The 24,640-nt window shown below is 35.1% G+C and overlaps 2 protein-coding genes across 3 annotated transcripts in view; one reads left to right on the top strand and one right to left on the bottom strand.

The window, feature by feature from the left end:
- Positions 1-1,135: 1,135 nt before the first annotated feature.
- Positions 1,136-6,554, top strand: LOC121431043 (serine/threonine-protein kinase mos-like). Its single transcript, XM_041628512.1, has one exon. It carries the CDS (start codon positions 1,798-1,800, stop codon positions 3,055-3,057), a length of 1,260 nt encoding a protein of 419 aa, XP_041484446.1. The 5' UTR covers positions 1,136-1,797; the 3' UTR covers positions 3,058-6,554.
- An 8,148-nt stretch (positions 6,555-14,702) lies between these two features.
- Positions 14,703-24,640, bottom strand: part of LOC121430872 (coiled-coil and C2 domain-containing protein 1-like) — a 31,466-nt gene continuing 21,528 nt past the window's right edge. The window contains exons 19-24 of one of the 2 annotated variants that reach the window (XM_041628296.1): positions 24,294-24,323; positions 23,551-23,603; positions 20,018-20,078; positions 18,990-19,116; positions 16,644-16,768; positions 14,703-15,153 (exon numbers count right to left, since the gene is read on the bottom strand). In XM_041628296.1, the coding sequence (XP_041484230.1) occupies positions 15,130-15,153; positions 16,644-16,768; positions 18,990-19,116; positions 20,018-20,078; positions 23,551-23,603; positions 24,294-24,323 (420 nt within the window). In that variant the 3' untranslated portion in view covers positions 14,703-15,129. Of the gene's footprint in view, positions 15,154-16,643; positions 16,769-18,989; positions 19,117-20,017; positions 20,079-22,954; positions 22,991-23,550; positions 23,604-24,293; positions 24,324-24,640 lie in introns of those variants that run through there. The other variant, XM_041628297.1, reaches the window with a different exon arrangement.

The raw sequence follows: 24,640 nt of genomic DNA, 5'->3' as shown, positions 1-24,640 counted from the left end.
TTAAATGCAAAAGCCGCTCCCTGACAAGCTCGGTCGCTTCGTTGTTTTGCTTTTGAGTTTCCATTTTCTCCCTCATTTGCTTTAATCTTTTCAAATAAAAAATTATTGTTTCCATCAGTTATCTCGATTTAGCACTACCTATGATAAAAAAAATTAATGTGCCATCATAATTAGGGTCGACTGAACATCCATTGTCATTATTGTTGAATCGAAGACCACTTATCTTGACCCGTTCTTCATGTCTTGTGTCATTATTCTGTGAACTTAAACATCATGGTAAAATAAAAAATATATATATATATATATATATATATATATACCCGGATAGCGACAGTATACGCACCTTTATCTTGTAATCTCAATAATAGGTAATCGATCTCTTGTGTGCTATGAAATATGCTGGTATCGCCTGTCATATGGTCTTTACTCATCTAACACAATTACTGATACACAGGGAAAAGCAATACTGAAATGTAATACAGTAAGAAAAATAATAAAAATGCATACACATTACTACCGACGTGCCTCCCTTACTATTCGACGCCTGTCGGTTGACGGGTGTGGATGTGTTTTGCCGGTATTACCTTGATAATGTCATTGCTTCAAGTATCGAGACCTATGCTCTACCAGCTTACAGACAATTCGACAGAGTATCTTTTACTTAACAGTTCATGTTCTGGGTGTACCACAATTGTATACTTGTATTATTAACCATATCTAGCCGCTTAAAGTGTGTTTGCTCTACTGCAATCCTTGCTGATGGAAATACTTTGGAGGTTGCAATGGGGCAAATCTGTGACGGAACCAACTGTACTGCGAAGACTCAACCAGGATCAAGTTTCAGAAGATTCCTCCAGAGCTACTCCAGAGCTATACTTCAGAAATACCATAGACGCGATGATCATAATATAAACGAGGAGACGCAACAATAATTAGCAAAGATGCTAACATCCCATGGATAAGCATCATTCATTTTTATTTGCAAAATTATACTTTGGCTAATGACAAATCGTTTTAATGCAATGTGGACTTTTGATCGACTGGAAAATTGTAAATGGATTTTCGAGACCGAACTCCTCGAGTTGACTACTATCTTGACAAATCGATCTTGCTCTATGGACTTTATGTCCTGATCATATACATTCGAAACTTTCATCATAAATGACTGTCGTTATTTTTGGAACTTTTCTGTACTTCACGCTGGATAACATCCCTTTTCTGGCATCGCATTCCTTATTGAAAAATATTAATCTTATCACTGTTACTTCTGCCTCTATGTGATAAGAAACACGAAATTCTTGGATTTCAGAGATGTGTTATTGCTAGCTAGCATACCATGCATACACTGACAGTTAGATGAGTATGAGGGCACAGAAATATGAGCTAAGTCATGAAACACTCCTGAATTAATCTTCAAATTGACATTTCAAAGGATATGATTGCAGATTGCGGTATCTCTTTCTTTCAATGTCTGTGGTATTTTGATCATGCCTTTTATTTTCAAATTTACAATACTGCAATGATTGGGATATTAAGCGTTCCCATTTAAACAAAATAACACCACTAGGTTGCCCAGGGTAGGCTGAAATAAATCAATAAAAGTCTAGACCACTTTATGCACCTGTCGCTGTTTACATCGTTATGCAGATGAGAAGCATATACATTTGCCTCGCAAAATGCCGAGATTTTCTTAACAATCAATTACCATTTTCACTCTCACTCGATTGACATGACAATTGCCAGCGCATTGCTGTGCCTTTCTATTCGAGTTATTGGAAGTCACAGCTGACAAGAACAATGACGAAAATATTCGAAGTGATTCTAAGGCTTTTGTCTCGGCATTTCGCCTTTCTGCGGATATATCAGGCATACCTGCAACGCTCGAAGAGGACAATATCCACTGAAAACCTTTTAGCGCCCAGAGATTGTGATTCAGAAACGTTTGATCTCAAACGAAGGAGACACACTGACTGTGTGATTAAGACAAGAGAATATCACTCAGCAGAGGTATATTGTCACAATTCTAGAGGAAAGAGGAAAAAATCAGTGGGACTTCAGAGTGCTTTTATCTTAAAAGGAGACAGTGAATTTCAGATGGAGGAGTCACTTATGAATTCAAAGTTTAGGATCATAACGCACCAGCATGCGTCAAGGACAACATACCACTGTGTCACGGATAACAACAATGATACTGTGTCAGTGAGGCCAAGGGATCTTCTTACGGACGACTTTCATGTGGAAGGTTTGATTGGCAGTGGCGGGTTTGGATCAGTGTTTGTCGGGAAGTACTGCGGTCAACGAGTGGCCGTCAAGGTACTGCGCCCACGAAGGACAAATGCCGCAGCGATGCTTCAGAGCTTTCGCGCGGAAGTCAATGCCCTGTACTTAAAGCACGAGAACATCGTCAACGTGCTAGCCACAAGTGCTGTCGAAGACTTCGACGCTGGTGCTTTTATCATCATGGAGTACGCGGGGAAGCGGAACCTTCAACAGCTGATCAACGAAACTTCAGAGAGGTTGACGCTGGCACGCCGTTCGAATTTCGCTCTTCACATTATCCGTGCCTTGCAATATACCCATGCACATAACATTGCTCACTTGGACGTCAAGCCAGCGAATGTCATTGTCGATGATTACGATGTTTGTCGCTTATGTGATTATGGATGTTCTCAACAAGTCTTTGGCTCGAATGGCAAAGGTCTCAGAAGCCCTACAAATCGATCCTACCTAACTGGTACCTGCGGATATCGTGCACCGGAGCTGTTGTGTGGTGACGCGCCTACGACCAAAGCCGATATCTATTCGTTTGGGATCACACTTTGGCAGATGTTAACGCGAGAGACGCCGTACGCAGGGGAGAATCATCATGTTGTCATCTTCGGGGTCGTCGCCAAGGACATGCGACCAAAGTTCCCCGACAACGAGAACGAGATAGAAAACGACTGGTATCGCCGTCTTATCACGAAGGCTTGGCCGAAACAACCCGAAGACCGACCGACTGCAAGGGAGATCATGAGAGAGCTGGAGATGCGTCTCGGTGTCGATGACGTCGCTTGAACGACAGTACCAACGACCGAACTCCCATCTAACTGCTGACAATCACTGTCAGCTAATTGATGGTTGAAGTTTGGGAATTTCAGAGCAAGATTTCATTTCGCACCTGACACCATTGACCTGCCTTCTTTGGCCAGTGGCAGTCACGTTGGATGACATTCCATTGACCTCATCGACGCCGTCAACCTCGAGTTGGTTCTGCAAAATATATTATGATTGCAGACCATTCTGACCTCGAGGTCAGATTTTTTTAATACAAATAATGTATGCTCAATTATTGCAATTTCTTTGTTACATTGTACTTTGATGACATAATAAGGTCTCCATGATAGTCTGATTTTGTTAACTTAACTTGTTTTTAATAATATTACACGTTGTTTGATTTAAATCCTCCTGTAATAATTTTTATATTGTATTGTAATTGACTGCCATTGTTGAAATACTATGGAGTCATTGTTATCGTCGATCTTTATGGCAACTTTATGCTGACTAAAGCATGTGCCTTGGGATCTTTCATAGATCCACGAAATCATACAAGAAGTACTTGGTATACATAAAAGGCAAGTCCGGTTGTATCTATTTCATAGATTTGATGAAGATGAATAAAGTTATGACGTCACAATAAGGTTAGTTTGATCAATAATTTGTAATGAGTAGGTGTTCCAAGTAATGATGATAGTGAGGAATGATACGAACTGCCTCACATAGATTTCAATATCCTCAAGGGATGATCATTGAATTATCAAAGAAATTCGATCCACTCATGCAATTAAGTTTGAAATGTAATATTGTAATCTTATAATTTTTACATATTTATGATTTAACTGCATGGTAGATACTTATCATAAGTGTTGGGCAGGGACCCACGAGAATGACTATATCAACAGTCTATATCAGTCGGAAAAATAGTAATATAATGGACACAGTTCACACGCAATTCAAGTCTTAGCAATATGAATGCAGTCTTCCTACCGTACTAAAAAAGTACATTATCTCTCGAGTATTTGTAAATGGTATCGTCTTCCATATGGGCTATCGGTTGCTTAGTTATGTTTTAAAATTTGCAGACGCAATGATTGGCTCTTACGCAAATAGCATTTTGTGCATTATAATCCAAATGGTATTCCACTGGGGAGCCTGACTGCTTATTCTTCTATTAAAAATCTAATGCTCCCCAAATCAATCCTACTTACCTTTTTATGCTTAGTAAAATATTTTTTTGCATCAATTGAGCTTTTTATTACAAATCAATTTGTTATCATATTTATTTGAACTTTTGGATGGGCCTATAGCCAGATCATAGAGCTAGTAATAGCTCTATGGCCAGATTAAGTGGATGGCGTCAATCTATGCAACAGTTGAATAATTTCCACTAAATTCCACCACTTATCGAAGAAAATGAATTAAAATATGATACTATAAAATAATGATATGACCAGAACTAACTATGCACAATTAAAAACGAGTTTCAATGAGAACAAGAAATTATCAGCTATCTGCTTGAATTTGGGTTACTGAGCTAGTTCCCAAGGTCTTGTGTAAACAAATCAATTTATCGATTTGCATAATATCGAGTGAAGCAATCAATCATTGTTTTTAATAATTTGCAATATATCTTTTATCATGAAGTGTTGTTTTCAAAGACGCCTACACAGTCGTTACTCGTTTGTATACCATATGTGTATATCTTTTTAAACAGAAAATGAAAGAAAAAAATCGAAAAAAAACAAACATTGTGATCATATTTTTGTAACCGTTAATCATGTCATGATTGTTCTAATGTTTAAGTTTGAAGGGGAAAAGAAAATTCTCGTTTTAACATGGTTCAAATCTCGACATAATCATGAGAATAGCTAGAGGAGAAGGTATGGATATGGAAGTATTAGATGGTCGTTTGCATGTTAATCTATAGGACAAGTATAACAGGAATCCTAATTCATTAATTGGCATCTTTTTGCGAGGCACATATAAACTTTTACATAATTAGGATAAAGTACATAGAAGTCTGATATTCTAATAACTCACTCTTTTTCATTATTTCTCAGACTTGATCTTATGAACTTCAAGTTTTATCTCGGATAGGCTCTCCCGCTTGACCGAACATTGTCGTAGTTCACGCTTTAATTTTTACTCCCCGGTTGCTCATACTGTCACAACCCCTCAGGTCACGTACTTTACTACTCAAAATAAATCATTGAAAAGGTTCACACTTGAAGGAATAAAGTTTCAATAATAATTGTGGACTTTTATCAAATTGTGAGTGAATGTTTATAATTTCAACTCTTGACTTCAGTCATCAGTCCTGCTTGATTGATCATTGGGTCACTCTAAAAAAGCGAATATTATATTCTTTTCCGTTCCAAATTTAATCAAAATTTACTCCCACTACATTTCAGACACACTTTATTTTTTTTCATTAAAGATTAACTCTGAATTCGTTAACATCTAAAAGAAACACTGGTTGACTTCACACATTACGTTCTTAATGTCGTCATTGTGTAGGGAGCTGGGAGGCGGGTGAAGGTGTTAAGCGACGAGTTTCTTTTATTCACACAGGTTCAACTTAAAAACCATTAAAAAATACCCTTTTTGATATTATCAGTTCTGTTGAAAATTATAGGCTCTTATGCCTACCACAGTCAAACAAGAAGTTGTTCCCTCACATCAGCTCAATATCGAAAGCAATTAAGCCACCAGTAAGAATATTCTTGCTGAACTTCAATTTCTGTGTTCAGTTTTTATATATTTTTTTATCATTGATACTTCTATCAGTCACTGACCGATTTTGACTATGCGTATAAAGTAATTTTGAATACAATCGTGAATGCAATACAAAATTGAAATAAGCAGCAACAAAAACGCTGGCTAATCGGTATTTTCATCACAAACTCGTTAGTTTACGTTAGCACGGTATTTCATATTCAAACTGGTATTTAACTTGGTTCTTTCTAATCAATGTACATTGTTTTGCAGTGTGTTAATCATGTTAATACAAACAAACTGCCCATTACTTGTCTATCCTATTTACCTCGTGCCATTATTCAACCCATGTTTCGGGTCATGTTGGACACCATAATTATGGATGGTATTGTTCATTTGTAATTGCAGGGGTAGTCACTCTTGACTCTGCCATATCATTTAACAGCAGATGTTCATACCATGTTCATAACAGACATTAAATTCAATCTGTATGGACACACCCAGTCTATATACAGTACTATATACGTGAACTGATCGAAAGAATGAACACATTCATAATAATGTAGACGCAACTTTTATATGTAACCTCTAAAACGGATCGTTGCTGGTAGTATAAGGTTCTGGTTCGAGTGTTTTTCAGAGAAACTCTGTCAGAGTAGCTTGTCTGTCGATAATGATTTGAAAAAAGAAGAGGGCATATTAAAATCGGCCTGGGCGTGGGAGCATATTGTATGAAACAGAATATAGGCACCATTACGTGGGCGAGTACGAAGGCTACACAAATCGATCTGCTCTGAATGGAAAAAAATGATTGTATAAAACTGAACGGTTTTTGGTGTAAAGTTGCAATTATAGTAACTCCATTCTGACGAAAAAAGATTATTAATATTAACAAACACCATTAATGGTACGTGCTATATTTGTGATATATATGTTTTATATCCACTGCCTTCGAGTTGAATATTGTTAATTGCAATTTTAATGCGGCCTGCATATAGGCCTTCATGTAGGACTTCAGTACTTCTACGGAGCGGCCTGGGGTTGTAATGCCTCAAAAATATTGGGAACAGCATTTAGGGGATTTCCGTTTGATCATAATTATTATCAACAAAACTATTGAAACCATGCATAGCACCATTACCAATCATTACCGTTCAGTTACACATTTCAAAAGATATAATTATACAGATAACCGTGCATATATAAAAGTAACAAGTAATCAATATTTTTTATTTCATTGTTTCCAAGTGCATTTTCTGACGGGGAAAAGGAAATAAGGCCCATTTGGCTTTCCATAGAAGGTATTGATAACTCGCAATTCTTTGTGAAGACGGGACCCGACCACCCGGCCGAGCACTGACCTATACGGATATCAGAACTGGGCCCGTTGCAGAAAGAGTTGCAATCAATCGCAATTCTAAAAATCATGCGCAACTTGTATTTCAACCAATCAACAGCTCACATTTGGGATTTGCGATTGATTTTTTGACTTGCGTTTAAACGCATCTCTTTCTGCAACGGACCCCAGATCAGTCAGTAGGCTCTGGTCAAACACCTGTCTTCTTCGTATGTCAACAAAATCATGGTTATGATTAATTGATTATTATAATTTATATTTGTAAGTTGCCTGGTTAATGTCCTATAATTCCCAAATTGATGCAACATTGTCAAAACAATCTTAAGGAAACTAAATTTTTAAACGTAAACTGGAATATCATCGTTTGATTAAAATGAAGGATATTTGATAATGAATCGAATTTGGCAAAATATTCCGAGACATGATTAACGGGCGTATTAACTCTTTTAAATGAATCTGAAAAAAAAAAAGTTGTACTTTCTTATCATGTTTGTCTATTTCATATGTAATTAAATGTAATCTTCTATAATGTTTTGTATGTTTCTATTATGTATATTGCTGGTTTTTGTTACACGAATGAATTTATTAAATCGAATACCATTTTCTATTAAACATTTGTCATTCTATCCATTTTTTCATATAATTACCTGGGCAGCAAAGTAACATACGGAATGTGAATACTAAGATACAAGTGTGTTATGAGAGAGAAAGAGAGATATTTGGTATAACAATAATATCAAGAATGATTACGTGTGACAAACCTTTACGGAAAACGTAGGTAGACCTAAAAATGATTATCAGTTAATTACTGAAATCCCAGCTGGACAATAAAAACGGTATTTCAGATAATTTCTCTTACTCTAAAACATTCAATGAAAAAAAAATAGGCGCGGGGGGCAATTTTGTCAAAGTTTGGAGATGGGACTGAGATGGAACAAAATCTATAATGTCCCGTTTTTCAAATTTTGTATAAAACTTATTCCAAAAAAATTCCAATGCTACTTATACTCAAGTTGGGCAGCATTACAGGGGACAGAGGGCGACAGCAGTGCGGTGTTCTCTCTCTATTTTTATTTATTTATTTTTTGGGGGGATGTATTTTACTAAACAAAACCAAGGGAAGAAGGGTTTAAAACATGGAACAATGTTATTTCCCTTTTGTTATAATTTCATCATTCAGATTTGGATTAAAACTCGCCAATATTGGTTGTCATGCTTTATCATGATACATTTATACTAATAAAACCCGACTACAGGGGACTGTTGCAGAAAGAATTGTGATTTCAAACGCCAGTCCAGGAGTTAACTGCATTGTAGACGATGAACGAAGAGGTCTAGAGGAGGTATGTATTAGAACGTAAAGAAATGAGATCTGTGAGATATTTTGGGGATTGGCCATTGAGTATTGTAAAGGTGAGAATGAGAACTCTGAAAGAGATACGGTGATGTATGGGGAGCCAATGAAGAGAATACAGAATTGGAGTTTGTTCAAGATACTTTCTAGACGTAAATGCATATATTTACCGTCTTTTTGACAATGCAGTATGCTCCTCTTGGTTTTCCAAGGATATTGAGCAAATTTCCCTAAAGAAAAATTATGACATTGGTAGATCCCATATACTTGAGATTGATCTGATCAATCGTAACTCTTTGTAAGAAGGGGGCCATTGGCCTAGATACCCACTGGAGCCACCTCCATTCCTGACACACCCTATAGTACATGGGGCAGTTCAATAAAGATGTTCGTAAGCTGAGAGCGACTTTAAGAACGATTGGTGATCCTTTCTTGCCCTAAATGGTATACACCAAACGTTAATTGGCGATGGTTTACCTCGTAAGAAAGGATAGCCAGTCGTTTTTCAAGTCGCTCTTTAACTTACGAACAGCTTTATGAAACGGCCCCCAGGGTCGGAACCATCAACCATTGGGGGAGCAGGAGCGAATGCCCTCTGATTTTTCAAGTTGTGGGAGCAGCAGTAAAGAAGGGGAAAAATGGTAATAAAAATTAAGAAAATAAGAACTAGATGGATCATGTATCTTTGCAGTCTTCCAAAATTATTCAATTTAGTTAATGACGTCCTTGAGGCCCTCCTGCCCAGTATCAAAATAGCCTGGCGCCGCCCCCTGATTATTTTAATTCAATTCATTCATATCATGTTTTCATTTTTAACAGCCTACATACCATCATAAAACAATTAAATGCGATTATTAAGTCTAAATATAGCCCCCAAATAATATGGGGCTTTACATGTGGTACAATGATATTTGTGCTGGCGCCATTCACATTTCGTTAACATAGGTACTTTAGTATACAATGCATAAAAAGGGTTAAATTTCGTTCTAAATGTATATACCATATTTATTTAGCTCCTTGTCTATAGTAAAGTTATTTTCTTTTTAATAATTAAGTTTATGATCTGATGACCAATAAAAACTTGTGGGTGTAGATAATTATATACATGTATATCAAGAAAATAAACACACAAAAGTGTGTTTTCTCACGACCTTTCCACGGCCCTGCCCTTACTGGAGAAAACAGCAGCTGTGTTGTCTTTTGGTAAGTACTGTATTGATTCTTTTCTCACCAACCATGTCAACAACCCATGAGGATTTCAGAAATAACCAAACATTGATATGCATATTTTTTTTACAAGAATTATATTTATGACATTTATTTTTTGCGGAATTAGTCTACTAGTCTCCTTGTAATACATGTATTTGATCCAAATGTGCCGAATTATGAGGATTGCAAAGGGGGTGGGGCGAAAGAGGATCGATGTATTTAAATAAGATTTCAAAATATTAATCTAAAAGAATCAAAAAGCAATGTAATTCGTTCCAAGTTTAATATAATCTGGTCTCTTCTGAGATAATAATTTTTTTCTAGAGAAAGGTTGATAAAGAATTTTTTTTCTCCTTAAGAACAAAAAGGATTACTCGGCAGTGAACAGTCGTCTCGAAAACAGATGACCAGTACAAAGCACAGATTAAGCAATAACGCATTGTGCTATATCATAAATTAAATATCAAAATTAATGCATTTTTCTTCAAACGGTTGTCTTTGATAACTTATCAGACCTACAAGTTGTCATACACGGAATTAACGCTGGTGTACTACATGTCTTGAATTTTACAGTAGATATTTAAACAGTTTAATCAAGGCATATAAAATACTCAATACTTAATTATCAATAGAATAAGCATGGTCAAACTACTGTAAAGTTTAGATAGTAAACAAGCTTTGCATGACATTTTAAACAGCGTTTTTTACAGTGTACATTAGAAATAATCAATGTAGGCCTATATCGAAGGGCCGGCACCAGAGTTATTTGATAAGCAAAGGGAGGGTGCAAGACGGTCATGTTTTTTTTTTAATTGGAGAACAGGCGTATTATGATAACAATAATGGGCATTTAATAATGCGCCATCGAACTAGAAACAATCTATTCCGCGGCGCATTGTTATTAGCATTATTACCCCAGATTTAGCTCGAGCTGCCTTCCAGCATTCAGAGCATTTTAAGGTATTGATCCTGCCGGGTACCCATTCACCTCACCTGGGTTGAGTGCAGCACAATATGGGTAAATTTCTTGCTGAAGGAAAACATGCCATGGGTGGGATTCGAACTTGAAAAACGAAAGTCGTTTTCATTAGACCACAACGCCCCCATATTATATAGAGTTACATGACCCAGAAATCTCTCCTTCTTTCTTCCCTTTTTTCTATCCCCCCCTTTCAATACTTGATATATATAAATAGGGCAGTCACTCCCCTACCAAGATAAACTTACACCAAGTGTTGGAGTAAATCTTACTAACAGGTCAAAATAATGCCTTGTTTTTGTTTGAGAAAAACAAATGGATAAGATTAGAGTTTTACGATATTTTCCATTTCCGGAATGGAATGACTCACTATACAACTCATAACTTTCCTCTTATTTTTTCCATTACTTTCAGTTACATGCTTCTTTATACTATTGCTATTTTATACAATATAACTAGTTTCAAGGATTTCATTATTCTTCAATTCAAATACAAAAGAAATCTCTGCCAATGACTTAGATAATCACATAGTGGAGCGTTGTGGCCCAGTGGATTAGTCTCTAGACTTTGAAACAGAGGGTCGTGGGTTTGGATCCCAGCCATGGCGTAGTTTCCTTCGGCAAGAAATTTGAAAATTGTGCGGTAGGAAGAAATTCCTCGAATGCTCGAGCGCCCGATCAACGTAGCCGTGCTAAAGCTGGGGTAATAATAACAGCAGGGCCCACAGGGAGAACAGTTTTCGGAACTAAAGTGGCTACCCTGGGTAAATATACCGTTATTATTATATTATTATCATAGTCAACCTTTTCTGAATATTCTGTAAAATAAAGAATGGTTTACTTTGATAAAAGAGAAAGACACCAAAGAGTTTCCTGTTTTACGATCTTTTATTCAGGATCTTACTTATATTTGTAGTTATTTAAAGAACAATAATATTCTATAATCTATAAAAGATAAGAAAGATGGGAAAGCTTTGATATTGCGAAAATTTTAATCAAAACACAGAAATCGTGTGAGATTAGAAATTAATAAGAAAGCTGACAAATAGACATCAAATCAAACGTTCACGACAAATTGGGAAAGACAAAACATAAAACAAATTCATAGAAATTAAAGACGTCATGGAAATCATAGGCTAAATACAAATATACTGGAATTTGTAGGAAAATTTCTATGTATAATAATCGAGCTTTGCAATTAAGCGATAAAAGAGCATCTAACGACGAATGAATTTGGTCAAGATGAAATGAGCATATTAATTCATTAATTCGGAAATACTTTGGGTGGTGTTCTGAGAACTAATACTTGGTTTAACCCTAGTCTAAGCTAGAATTTTCAAACCACACTCCTATGGTATGCTGGACTTCATCATATTTCTTCTATATTTGTGGCAATCATAATATATCAATTCACCAAAATATATTTGTCTATTCTTCCCATTTTAAGACTAAATTAATTGTCTGAAAAAATTTGCAGCAGGATAAGATTTTTTTTTTAAAATGTTGAATGACAACCGACACTCCATAAAATTGTGGTCTAAGCTAACCAAGGTTTAAAGGGATCCAGGCTGGATATATTATTCTGGTGAAACAGTTCTAGGCATGTCTTTATGAATATTCATTAAGCGGGCTGATGATGTAATATCCCCACTTGTCCTTTTGTATTTTATTATATGGTATTAGGTTTATTCAAAAATTTCCTACCAAGAACTAAAACAATTGGATTGACAATTGATTAAGTGAATTAGTTATTCATTGCCGCGACTTATTTCATCATAATGGAGATACATCATTAACACATGCATGACAGAATGAAACAGTTATAATTTCATGTAGTAACATAAGAAAAAGGAAAGTGGGGATGTGAGGTCATCAGCCCACCTAATGAATATTCATGATGTGCATATAACAAAATACTGATAAATTCTAAAATTCAATAACTTTGTTATTTGCTCTCCAATTTTTTATTAAATTTTCAACATTTTGCTCTGTAAATTTTACTCTATTTATTTAGATATAAATATTTTCAGCCCGGAAATACCATGACAGTGACTCATCGATATAGGTCTTATTATATCGTACAGATGAAAGCATTCTTACTACACCACTACCCATGTATTGTGGGGGATAATGCTGAGTATCTCAATACTGACAATTTTTACTTCAAATAAAAATGGTTAATATATAGCACTATTACAATACCACCAATTAAAGTGCATTTAAATTCGGCAAGAGAGTCATACTTCTCTTAAAAAACGTGGGGGGGGTGATCATAAACCAGTAGGTAAAGTTATGCATAACTGGGTTATGGCATGCCAAAAGTGTCTAATGGGTATTCTCCCAACCATCAGATATAATTTATGCAGATGTTAATTACCTTTTTTTTCTGTTCAATCACAACTTTTTTTTCCAACCAAAAATACTTAATATGAATGGGGAGGGATGCATCCATATTTGGAATAAGATTTTACATGAATTTCTTTGAAATTCAAGAAAAATTCCAATTCATATGGTTCCTTGTATTCTATAAAAAAAAACGTTCCAAAAAATTAAATAAAAATCAGAGCAAAAATATATGAATTTCTTACAAAACCAAATGCAATCTGTCATATAAAAAAAGAAAACAATTGGTGCTCCATGATTATAAGTCCTTTCTGAAATTGGCCCCTGATATATTATTTCCTGTGACCAGTGAGAAACGTATCATTTATTGGACAATGAAATCAATTAAATTCAATTAAATGCCGAGGTACATACAACTATATTCTGATTATACATTTTGAATCTACATAAATTTTATATCTGATTTCATAGATTATTCTTAATTTCATAAAATATTTTTCAATTTATATAAACTCTTCGAGCGAATAACATTATAGTAATGAACATGTGATATAGTTATCTCATTAAGCCAGACAAGTAGGTACAATAAATAAACTCTCTTACATGACATAAATACACATCTTCAATCTTTGGCAACCATATTGAATTCATGATTGATGGTAGTAACAAATAATATAATAACATACATTTTGACATACATGTAGTACAAAATAATACACAAGTAAAATGTTGTATTTTTAAAATGGGACATACATATGTGTCATATTTAACTTACGAGGTGCATAAAGTTTATTTTTAAGATTTACTTTATTGCTTATAAAACAATGATCTGGCTAATAAATATATTATCTGAACTGTATTACCTGGATAACAGGAATATCAATGCTTTACACCTGAATATACATTGTTCAACATTGAGCATTGCTACCTAGCTAGATTTCTTACAAAAATACAAGTAAAAATCATCTCATACAACAGATAATTGTTGATCAACACTGTCTGGGCTCTTCAATGCAAAGGCTTGTAATAAGCCAGTTCGTAGTTCCTTTCTGCGCATGATCAAAAGATTCTACGCATGATCAGAGGAAGGTCATTTGTACTAAAATGACATGTTGGTTTAAAATCTAATGAGATAAGCACCAACTTTGATGTCTTGATTATTCATATATTCTTTTGACTTGTGTTTTTCATTTACATCCAAAAACAAGAACAATGCCTGCACGAACGACTGGTATTTCACAGTTTGCCAAGTACATTGTGCAACATGCTATGATATGCATTCAAAGTAGGAATGCAACAAATACCTTCATAAAGTGTTCATTGGTGTGCTATTCTAGTCACCTGGTCTATTCAATTTCTTCATCCTGCTATGTAAGGCATGCTTACGTAATATCTTGCTTTCAAATCTGCCTATCTCAATGAAAGAAATGAAAGGTCATTTGACCAAAATTGTCCATGAAGTAACTACGAACTGGTCTATCACTTGCTATGTGGCATTGACCAATCACGATCAGTCTTGCATGAGCATCCTTTCAGAGCACTGACAAGGAACCAATCAAAACTGTTCTTTCATATACCATTTGCAATCCATTGAAAATCTTTGGCCCGAAATTACAAAGGTAATTTTGAAAACCCACGGTTGAGTCCATAGTTTATGCAGATTTCCTGTATTAATTACATCTATTTTATAAAATAGCGTATCTAACCATGGTAACAGGCATTAATTTGGCACACTGTGACAAAAGTGTGCATCAGCAATTTTATACACACGCCTGATACGCGCTAAATTATGTTTGATGTATACAGGAAATCTACAGAAACCACGGTTTCAACTGTGGGTTTTCAAAACCACCTTTGTGAATTCGGGCCTTTGTGTTTTGGAGTCCTGGGGTCAGCTACATAAAAACTTACAAATATGTTAATTTGCCATCATGGCAAATACCATGGTAACGAGGCTCAACAGCAAATCACAATCAAGGAATCCATGGGAATCACAATAATGGTTAAAGTTAATTGATTGTAACTATTTATCACACAGGTTCCTGGTCTCTCTCTCTGAGTTTCACAGGTATCCATGTCAATCTTCTACATATTTTTCATCTAAGCATGGCACTTGGGTTGACATTGAAAGCTCCTATCTCCTTGATAACGATGCAATCTGGAAGAAAAAATGAAGAAAGCGAGTTGAAAGAAATTTGTTAGTATTTCTGATGACAATAGTTAATATCAAGTTTGGTGCTAGTGTTGGACGCTCAATGCAGATTGCCTTCCAATGCTAAAAAATAAAGTGAATTTACAAACATGATTCAAATGACATTATTGATGGCCAACAAATGAGTGAAATTTATCCAAGGCCCAGCTCCATTTAAACTTCAGTTAAATCCATGATCATCTGTCATTTAAAATCCATTTTTATACTCTGAGACAAAGGCTTAAAATTGCTTAAAATATTAATATCAGAAGTCTTATAACTATTCTGAACCTCAAAAAAGGAGAAATCTGCAAAAAGGTGGAAAATTAGATTTCTTTGAACATTGGATCGTAGACCAGTAACGAGGTGTGTGGTGCAATGAACACCCTCTGATGTAAATTCATCAAACACATTCTTCATAATATGGCAGTATTGCAGGTTGTTAGGGGGCAGGGCTCAAATTTATATCACAAATTCTTCTGTGTAAAACTTACTTCTGCATGAACAAATGTTCTCTTGGTCATGAACTACATGGATATCTTCTTTGGAATGGGCTAAGAGGAGGAGTAGGGGGAAGGGGGGGGTGAAGAACCATGTAGGGGAGGGGCCAGGGTACAAAATTATATTACAAATTCTTCTATGTAAAATGTAAAATGAATAAAATTTCCCCTTGGCCATGAACTACATGGAGAACTTCTTTGGAATGGGCTAGGAGGGGGGGGGAGTGCGAAAGGGGATTCAGTAGAAGAGATGGAGAGGAAAAGTAACAGGGGGAGAGGGGTGAGGTGGATAAAGAAAGTAGTGGAGGAGCCAGGTTACAAGTTTACATTACAAATTCTTCTCTCTGAAACTTACTTTTGCATGAATAAAATTTTCTCTTGGTCACAAAGAATTTCTTTTGCATGGGCTAGGAGGAGGGGGCAGAGAGCAAAAGAAAGATGGGTAAGAGAGGAAGAGCAGGGGAGGAGTAATAGAGGGAGATGAGGAGGAAAAGGAGCAAGGGGAGGAGAGGGGTGAGATGGATAAAGAAAGCAGAGGAGGGGCCAGGGTACAAATTGATATTACAAATTCTTCTCTCTAAAACTTACTTCTGCATGAATGAAATTTTCTCCTGGGCTCCGTAACACAAATGTTTGAGATTAATTGCAAATATGAAAGAACAACACTGATTGGTCCCTGGTCAGTAATTTAAACCAAATGCGCATGACATTGACACTGATTGGTCAGTTCAGTAAGCGATTGATCGTTAATCTTTGTTGTACGGGCCCAGGTCATGAAGAACTTCTTTTGCATGGGCTAGGAGGAGGGGGCAAAGAGCGAAAGGAAGATGGGTAGGAGAGGGAGAGAGAGGGAAATGAGGAAGAGGAGGATGAGGCATATTAAAGAGGAGCAAGGAGGAGAAGGGGTGTCGAGGAGCAAAGCTAACAAGGAGCTACATTTGTGTTAAAGAAACTTACTTCTGCATCAACAAGTTTCCTCCTGGTCATGAACATGGAAGCCTTCTCCTTCTGGCCTGCTTGGAGAGCTTCCTTGGCCTGGGCTAGCAAGCTTGGTGACAGGGCTTGTAACCTTGTTAAATATGCTGTAAAACAAAATTCAAAGTTCACAGAGCATCTTTATACCCCCTCCAAAGAAATGTTTCGTGAACTCCAATGGCTCCCCTTCAATGACCACGTTACCTATTTTAAGTGTATTTTTATGTATAGATGTATCAACGGTCTGTCATTGGAATATTATTGTAATGTGTTTACTTTTGCAAGTGATTCTCATTGTTTTAATACTAGATATGCAGCAAAAGATAATTTGGTCACCCCAAAAACTCATACCAAAATTTTTAAACACTCTTTATTTTACTTTGGAACAACTTGCCATTTAATTTGAAACAGTCAAAATCTTTATCAATCTTTAAACAGAAACTTAAAGTGCATCTTTTTAAATTCTGAGTTTTATTTTTGCCTCTTAAATTTGAAATCAACTTTTTATGTCTATCTACTTTATTGTATTTATATGTACTGCTTCGTATGTAATTTTGTTAATTAGTATCATGCTTTTAACGATGCCGCATGTCTGCTACTCTGTTTTCTGTTATGATATGAGTCATGTTATTTAGAATATTTCTGTGTATATTTTACATGTATTTAAATGTTTTTATACTTGTTTTTATCATGTATTCCAGGGCCCCACGAGAGACCAGTTTATTGCTGAGTGGGCTACCCTGGTTAAATATATTGAAATAAATAATAAAATAAAAATCATATATTCATAGTGTGAAAGTCAAGAAAGCTGATTGGACAGCTTCTTTGGCCTGACCTAAGAAGGTTGGGTGACAAGGCATGTAACCTTGTGAAAGGTAAAAAGAAAGATCACAGCAAGGTGATGAGTTATTGCATTTACAGTGTAAATTTTAATGCATATTTCTGGTTCAGTCAGACTTAAAAATATGCTGTGACACACATCTGAGATCTGAACAACATTGTGAACAAGAACAATCCTTTCAATTAGCAAGGGATGTTCAAGTTTCATTAAAAAGACCCTTATACTTTTAAAGTAGGTTATGCTGACATTTCAAAAACTTAATCTTGGTTAAAAATTTTCAATGTTAACATCCCAAACATGGTCAAAGGCCATTGAAAACAAATGTTGACCTTGATCATGGGATCTGAAACTAATGCATGATGAGGAGTGATTACATGATTATGCTTGTGTCCAAGTTTCACGAAACAGGTGCATATATACTTTCTAAGCAATGATGACATTTCAAAAACTTAACTTAGGTTGAGATTTCAATGTCAAAATGAACTCCATTTTTAAAAAGATAATTTCTTCCTGTTAACAAGTGGAATGCCTCTAGCTGTCTCACCTGCATCACGCGATTCAACATAGCAGCAGTGCTGACTTTGAAAACTACTATAACTCACACAAGATGTTCAGTGATACTTGGTTACTCTTATTTCCACGTTTTATGAATTAGACCAATACACTTACAGAGATAGGATGGTAATTCAACAAATACCCCCCAATGCGGCCAAAGTTCATTGATCTCACATGACCTTTGACCTTGATCATGTGACCTGAAACTTGCACAGGATATTCAGTGATACTTGATTACTCTTATGTCCAAGTTTCAAAAGTCAGATCAATAAACTTGCAAAGTTATGATAGTAATTCAACAGATACCCCCATTATGGCCAAAGTTCATTGACCTTTGACCCTGGTCATGTGACCTAAAATGCGCACAGGATGTTCAGTGATACTTGATTACTCTTATGTCCAAGTTTTATGAACTAGACCAACATACTTTTAAAGTTTTGATTGTAATTCAACAGATACCCCCAAATCGGCCAAAGTTCATTGACCCTAAATGACCTTTGACCTTGGTCATGTGACATGAAACTCATGCAGGATGTTTGGTGATACTTGATTAACCTTATGTCCAAGTTTAATGAACTAGGTCCATATATTTTCTAAGTTATGATGACATTTCAAAAACTTAACCTCAGGTTAAGATTTTGATGTTGATTCCCCCAACATGGCCTAAGTTCATTGACCCTAAATGACCTTTGACCTTGGTCATGTGACATGAAACTCTAACAGGATGTTCAGTAATACTTGATTAACCTTATGCCCAAGTTTCATGAACTAGGTCAATATACTTTCTAAGTTATGATGTCATTTCAAAAACTTAACCTCAGGTTAAGATTTGATGTTGATGCCGCCGCCGTCGGAAAAGCGGCGCCTATAGTCTCACTCTGCTATGCAGGCGAGACAAAAAGCCCTTTAAAAAAATAAGAATAATACCATACCATTTCTAGCTTGTGACCCTCCTTCCTTCAAGAATATCTGTAGTTTCTGTAATCTCTCTTGAAGTGTTCTGTAGCTCATAGCAAATTCATTAGGGACCTGCTGCTTGTGTGCTTGCATGTCAGCAATCTGAGGTGTAACATACAGAGATATGATCAATATTCACAATCGATTGTAACTTTTCGTACATGCTTCAGTATGGTAAGGTCCATTAAGTCTGGGTCTGAGCAGTGCCCATGTCTGCGCATACGTGTATCTGTGCGATTCTAGTAAAAGAAGATAGGCGACGACCACAAACTTTACACATGCAGTACATAGAAAGATATTCATTAAACAATCTTTAAGCAGTTGCTTGGGGTTCTTTCAAGCTCCGTCAGAGTAGCTTGAGCGTTTGTTTGATGAGGATGTTCACATTTTATAATCATGTTTATGTGTCTGAAAGAGAACCCAAAGGTGTACACTAGTCTACATGTTTTCTTCATAGTAAGTGCAAACTGAATGCCAAATATATTTATTAATTATAAACAAGTTAAAGGAATAGTTTGACACCACGTCTCAAAGGGAAAGATGTTACATGAGAGAAGCGGTATTTTGCACTGCCACACTTTTGCATTCGAGTCCCACTTTTGTTCCGTGACAGTGAGTTGTGTTGGCACCAGCATGACATCGCTATTGTTCAAACCGCTAGCAATTGCTTAATTGTTATTCCTATATAAATTGTTATTCCTTTATAAATGCTAAATTGTTATTCCTACTTTGTACGCGCTATGGTACTTTTTGTTTTTAGCGCCTCTAAATACCCATTATTATTATTATTATTGCTTTCTGAAGGCAAGAAAAGGGTTTAAGCACAAGCAAAGCATTATGCATACGAAATATATAAATTGCTACTTTTTATCTTTTATGCATCTGACACAATATCTCTTATTATATTATCAGAATAACTTCCCTCTATCCCCTCTTCATTAAAAAATTGGATTGGAGTCTTTAAATCTACCAGTGTTGGTCCTTTAAGAAAAACTCAACTGACCTTTTTCTTGAGCGTTCCAATCTCCCACTTAAGTATTTCAATGCTATCAGTAGCAGACGTTCTGAAGGAAAAAATAGACAGAGAATTTCTGATAGAGATAGAAAAGCAAGATCTATGAAAAAGGAAATATAGTAATAGGAATGGGCCCTTCATCATCTGATACTTCAACCACTTTTATTTTCATCATTCAAAATCAAGAGATGGGAGATTTTTTTCAAAAAGAAACGTAAGGTTTCAGGTATAGGAGACTGTTACACCAAACTTCACACATGTTGTAGTCAAGGGATGGTAATCTAATAGCCATGGCTTACTTAACCCTGGGTTACCTTAGACCATCCTTTTATGGAGTGACAATCATCAACTCAATTCATTCCCCTAGTAAAAGTCATTTTAATCGTGCAGCAAAAAGTTTTCAAAAATTTGATAGTGGTGTGAAAGAATACAAATTTACAGAAAAGAAATTCATTTTAATGAATTATTTCATACATTATCTTTGTCATGATTATAGAAAAAGTACAAAATCCAGCATTCCATTGAAGTATGGTCTAAAATTCTAAACAAAAAATAGACCAGTGTTAGATTATCAGAATACCACTCACTGGTTTTGTGAAACTAACCATCTTTTCCTTTAAAAGCAATAAAACAGAATATGGACAGGGAATAATTTGCATTGTTTATTAAAGGGCCTATTCTGAACTCGGTTAAGCTTATGTAACTATGGATGGCCAATTGTGACACAAATCTCTAACTTTCAGGTTTGATTTATAAGTTCATCTGTTACTGTGTTACTGTCTGTAAAAAATATATAGCATGATATAAAAGCGTCATTCATTGGTTCTTGGTAAAGTTTTGCGCAACTTAGATCAGCTTTCTAATGACACACTCCCACTCCCCCAGATCACATACAACAATTTATTTCAAAACATGATTTTTTGTTTTATTTTCTTACTAAAGTTTATTTTATTTACGCCGAGGTGGAAAAAACAGATATCGACTTCTGAGTACTGAATACATACAAATAAAATGATAAAGTCAATAGCTTATTTACTAACAATATATACAATAATAATAGTAATAATAGCAATAACAATAATATAAGGCGTCTTTTCCATTTTTATTAAATGCTCAAGGCACTTAGAAGAGAGCAAAACATAAGAGTAAAGAGAACATAGGTAAGTACAAGAAAGTGTAAATTACAAATGAGGAAAAATGTCTGTCTTCAAACCTAGTACCTGCTGCTGAACAAATGCAATTTTAGGTTGCCCTTAAAGGATGTTGCAGAGTTTGAATTCTTAAGCTCCTGTGGTAGTGAATTCCACAGGGCTGGACCAGCATGAGAAATGCTCAATCACACAAGGATTTTATTATTTTTTTCAATAATGCTAATTCAATAAGATGGTGATAATAGTTGAAGAAGATTTCTATGTAACCGAGGACACTGAATGAACAATAGTACATTATTAATCTGTGTGTGTCTCAATTTATGTTTGTTTCTAACATGGTTTCATATCTTTGAGAAGACAAAATACACGATTTGTATATATTTAACAGTGAATCCAGTACATGTAGAAGGAATTGAGACTAGAAGGATAAAATGATTGCCGAGGTTCATCACATTCACATCATACACAGATCATCTGCAGTGAGCTTAAGTTTAATCATAATTCAATTCAAGTTAGTTCTTCATTATCCATGTTGCCAATGCTAAAAACACAAACCCTCATACTCTGTTGTTATGACATTTATATGTTCATTAATTAATGTCATGAATGTTCTAAAAAAATTATTTGTTCTTCTGATAGGTATGGAATCTTTAAAACCTAAACTATAATTAAAAAAATACATCTGAAGTTTATTTGCGACTGAATATCTAAAAAAAGAGGAGTTACTCCATTCAATTTCGAATATTACATTGTATATCCTGTCATGAACAGGTGCGATTTTCCCCAAAAAATCTTCATATCTTAAACAAATTATGAATAAAAACTTGACAAAAACATTTCATAATTTTGTGCTAGTTATTTCTCAACATAAACATTTCAGATTACACTTTTTGTTCAGTGGTGACGTCTCATGATAGAAAATGTATTATAAATTATAGATTTGACATTTATATATTTCTATAAAATGTTAGAAAATATTAAAAAAATAGAATACATTTGGCATGAATATTACTTTTTTGTTCAAAGAAAATTCTATCTGAAATATACTTAAATCCTAACGGCATCCCAATCATGTGAAAGAGCTTAATACGCTCTTTCATTTGATACCAAATTCGTCATGGTAGTATGTATATTTCTGGAGATATATTAAATTTTACGATGTTTGGCATGCCACCAAATTTCACTGCATTCCATGGGTGTATGTAAACTTTTGGCCTCAAATGTATGTGACCTTTGACCCCAACACCCCTCTATACATATGCATACTTGGACCTAGTTTGAAGTTGATCTGTCACATAGTAATTCAACTATCATGAGAATAAAAACAGGACACAGATGGATGGACAGACATATGACCCCAAATCAGGAATGCATTCACCAACCAACTACAGAGGGCATAAGTTAACATAACAATTCTTGACTGAACTCTTCATTATTGTAAGTTACAATAACTTCTCCAATACCAAATTCATATCAATGTCAAATCTGACATTTCATTTTTAAGGAAAGACTTGTACACATTCAGACAGTGTTCAATAACAATGTGAAAACCTCACAACACGGTTCATTTTCCCTAAAACAAGCTCACACACCATATCCACAACGTAAGAAAATTTAATCTTAATCTAATTTCAATTATCAATCAGCTGATATGAAGTAGATGAAAACTTAGTAGAAGTGTCATCTGTAGGCAGCTCTGTTTCTAGTATTCATTTTTGGCCATATCTATGATTTTCTTTTATTTGTCTTCTGGCAGCTACTATACTTTTTTTTAAGCTAGGTGACTTCACATACTTTGGAATCTTTATTTCTGTGTGCACACACATGGACATTACAGGGAGTAAAAACACAAAACATGAATACAATTACATTTATGTCGGTTGTATATGTAAGTTCTCAAGCACAGCACACGCATTGCAGGGAAATATTCTCCTTATCAAACATGATTCTCATTTTTGGTCAAAAGAAGAAAGCTCTAAACTAAATTCTGTACAGACCAATGTAAAACTCGGCTACAAACACACAAAAAAAAATTGTGTAGCAATGTTTTCAAAAATGTAAGGCAAATGGGATAGGATACCAGGAATGGATACCAGGAAAATTATTCATTGCATTTTTAAAGACTATTCTGTCTTTGGTTGCCTTTTCAAATGAACTAAAATTACTGACGTGACCTAATCTAGCCCCATCATAAACACATACTACACTGTGATACATATAATGTAGATTGGTTTGTGTTCGTAGAAGATTGCACACTCATTACGATCTGGCAGCACGTCTAATAAGCGGAAAAAGACAGGATTCTTGGACTGGTTTGAAAAGATGGGAATAAACCACCACCCAACAAGCAAATAAAGACAACAAGCTCACCTGTGCCCACTCCCAGATGAACTGCCACTGGCTGAGGATGATGATGATGTTTTCTATATAAGAACACATAATAACAAACATAAGAGATGGAGAAATAAATTGTAATGATAATAGTCATCTTCAACACAATACTCAGCACCGCCCTAACATATCTCAAAACCAACGAACATCTGTATTGAAAAATCGCAAAAGACCACGACTTGTGTTAATGATAAACTTAATCCATATTCCAAGTTGGTTTGCATAAAGCGATATATGTCAACTACATGTAGCATGAAACCGAAATTTCATCAAAACTGCATGTGAAATAAAAAAAACTAATGAAGTACACTGGAGCTTAGCTCAATTTCTAATAACAGTTATATGCAAAGCTCTTTTTAGTGTTAACATACATATATAAATAAATATATATATATATATACATGTATATTGAAAATGTCTACAAGGGCTGAATAAGGACCCTTAGACATTTTCACAGTAAATTTCCGGTCTTTCTAAGGGTATAGGCTCAAGAGAGTAATTTGCTGATTCTGAATCCTCAAACAGAAATTTAGAAGAAAATATAACACTATGAAATCTCTATGTGAATTTTGCCTTAATTACTAGATATATATCCTACCTATTACAGTTTTCAACAAACAAAAAATCTTTAAGCATATTTTGGTATTGAAGATTACACGCTCATACTTTCACTGTTAAAATTTCATTTGACCTTTGACCTATGATCCGTGAATAAAATTTACCTTTGAAGCTGCAGCAGGAGGGCTGGATACCTGGGATAGGAATTAACCAAAAACAAAATTATGATATTTCAATAAAGTATCACAAATAAATTAGTAAACTAAGTAATGATTAGTCATACGAAACCCTAACCTTGCATTTGTCCAAGGCTTTGGTAAAGGTATATAATCATCCTCAACTTTAATCGAACATTCCAATCTCCTTAAAGTGTAGTGGCATTTGAATTACTTGTTTAACCATAAATATATTCAAATTTGGAATTATTTCTTATCTTGTGCACATTCTTGATAATCTTTTGATTTCTTATTTCAAAACAGACCTTTGAGTGTTAACCATAGCACAAAGTCAT

The sequence above is a fragment of the Lytechinus variegatus genome, chromosome 17 (assembly GCF_018143015.1).
Source record: "Lytechinus variegatus isolate NC3 chromosome 17, Lvar_3.0, whole genome shotgun sequence".
NCBI lineage: Eukaryota > Metazoa > Echinodermata > Echinoidea > Temnopleuroida > Toxopneustidae > Lytechinus > Lytechinus variegatus.
This window is presented reverse-complemented; position numbering and strand designations above follow the sequence as displayed.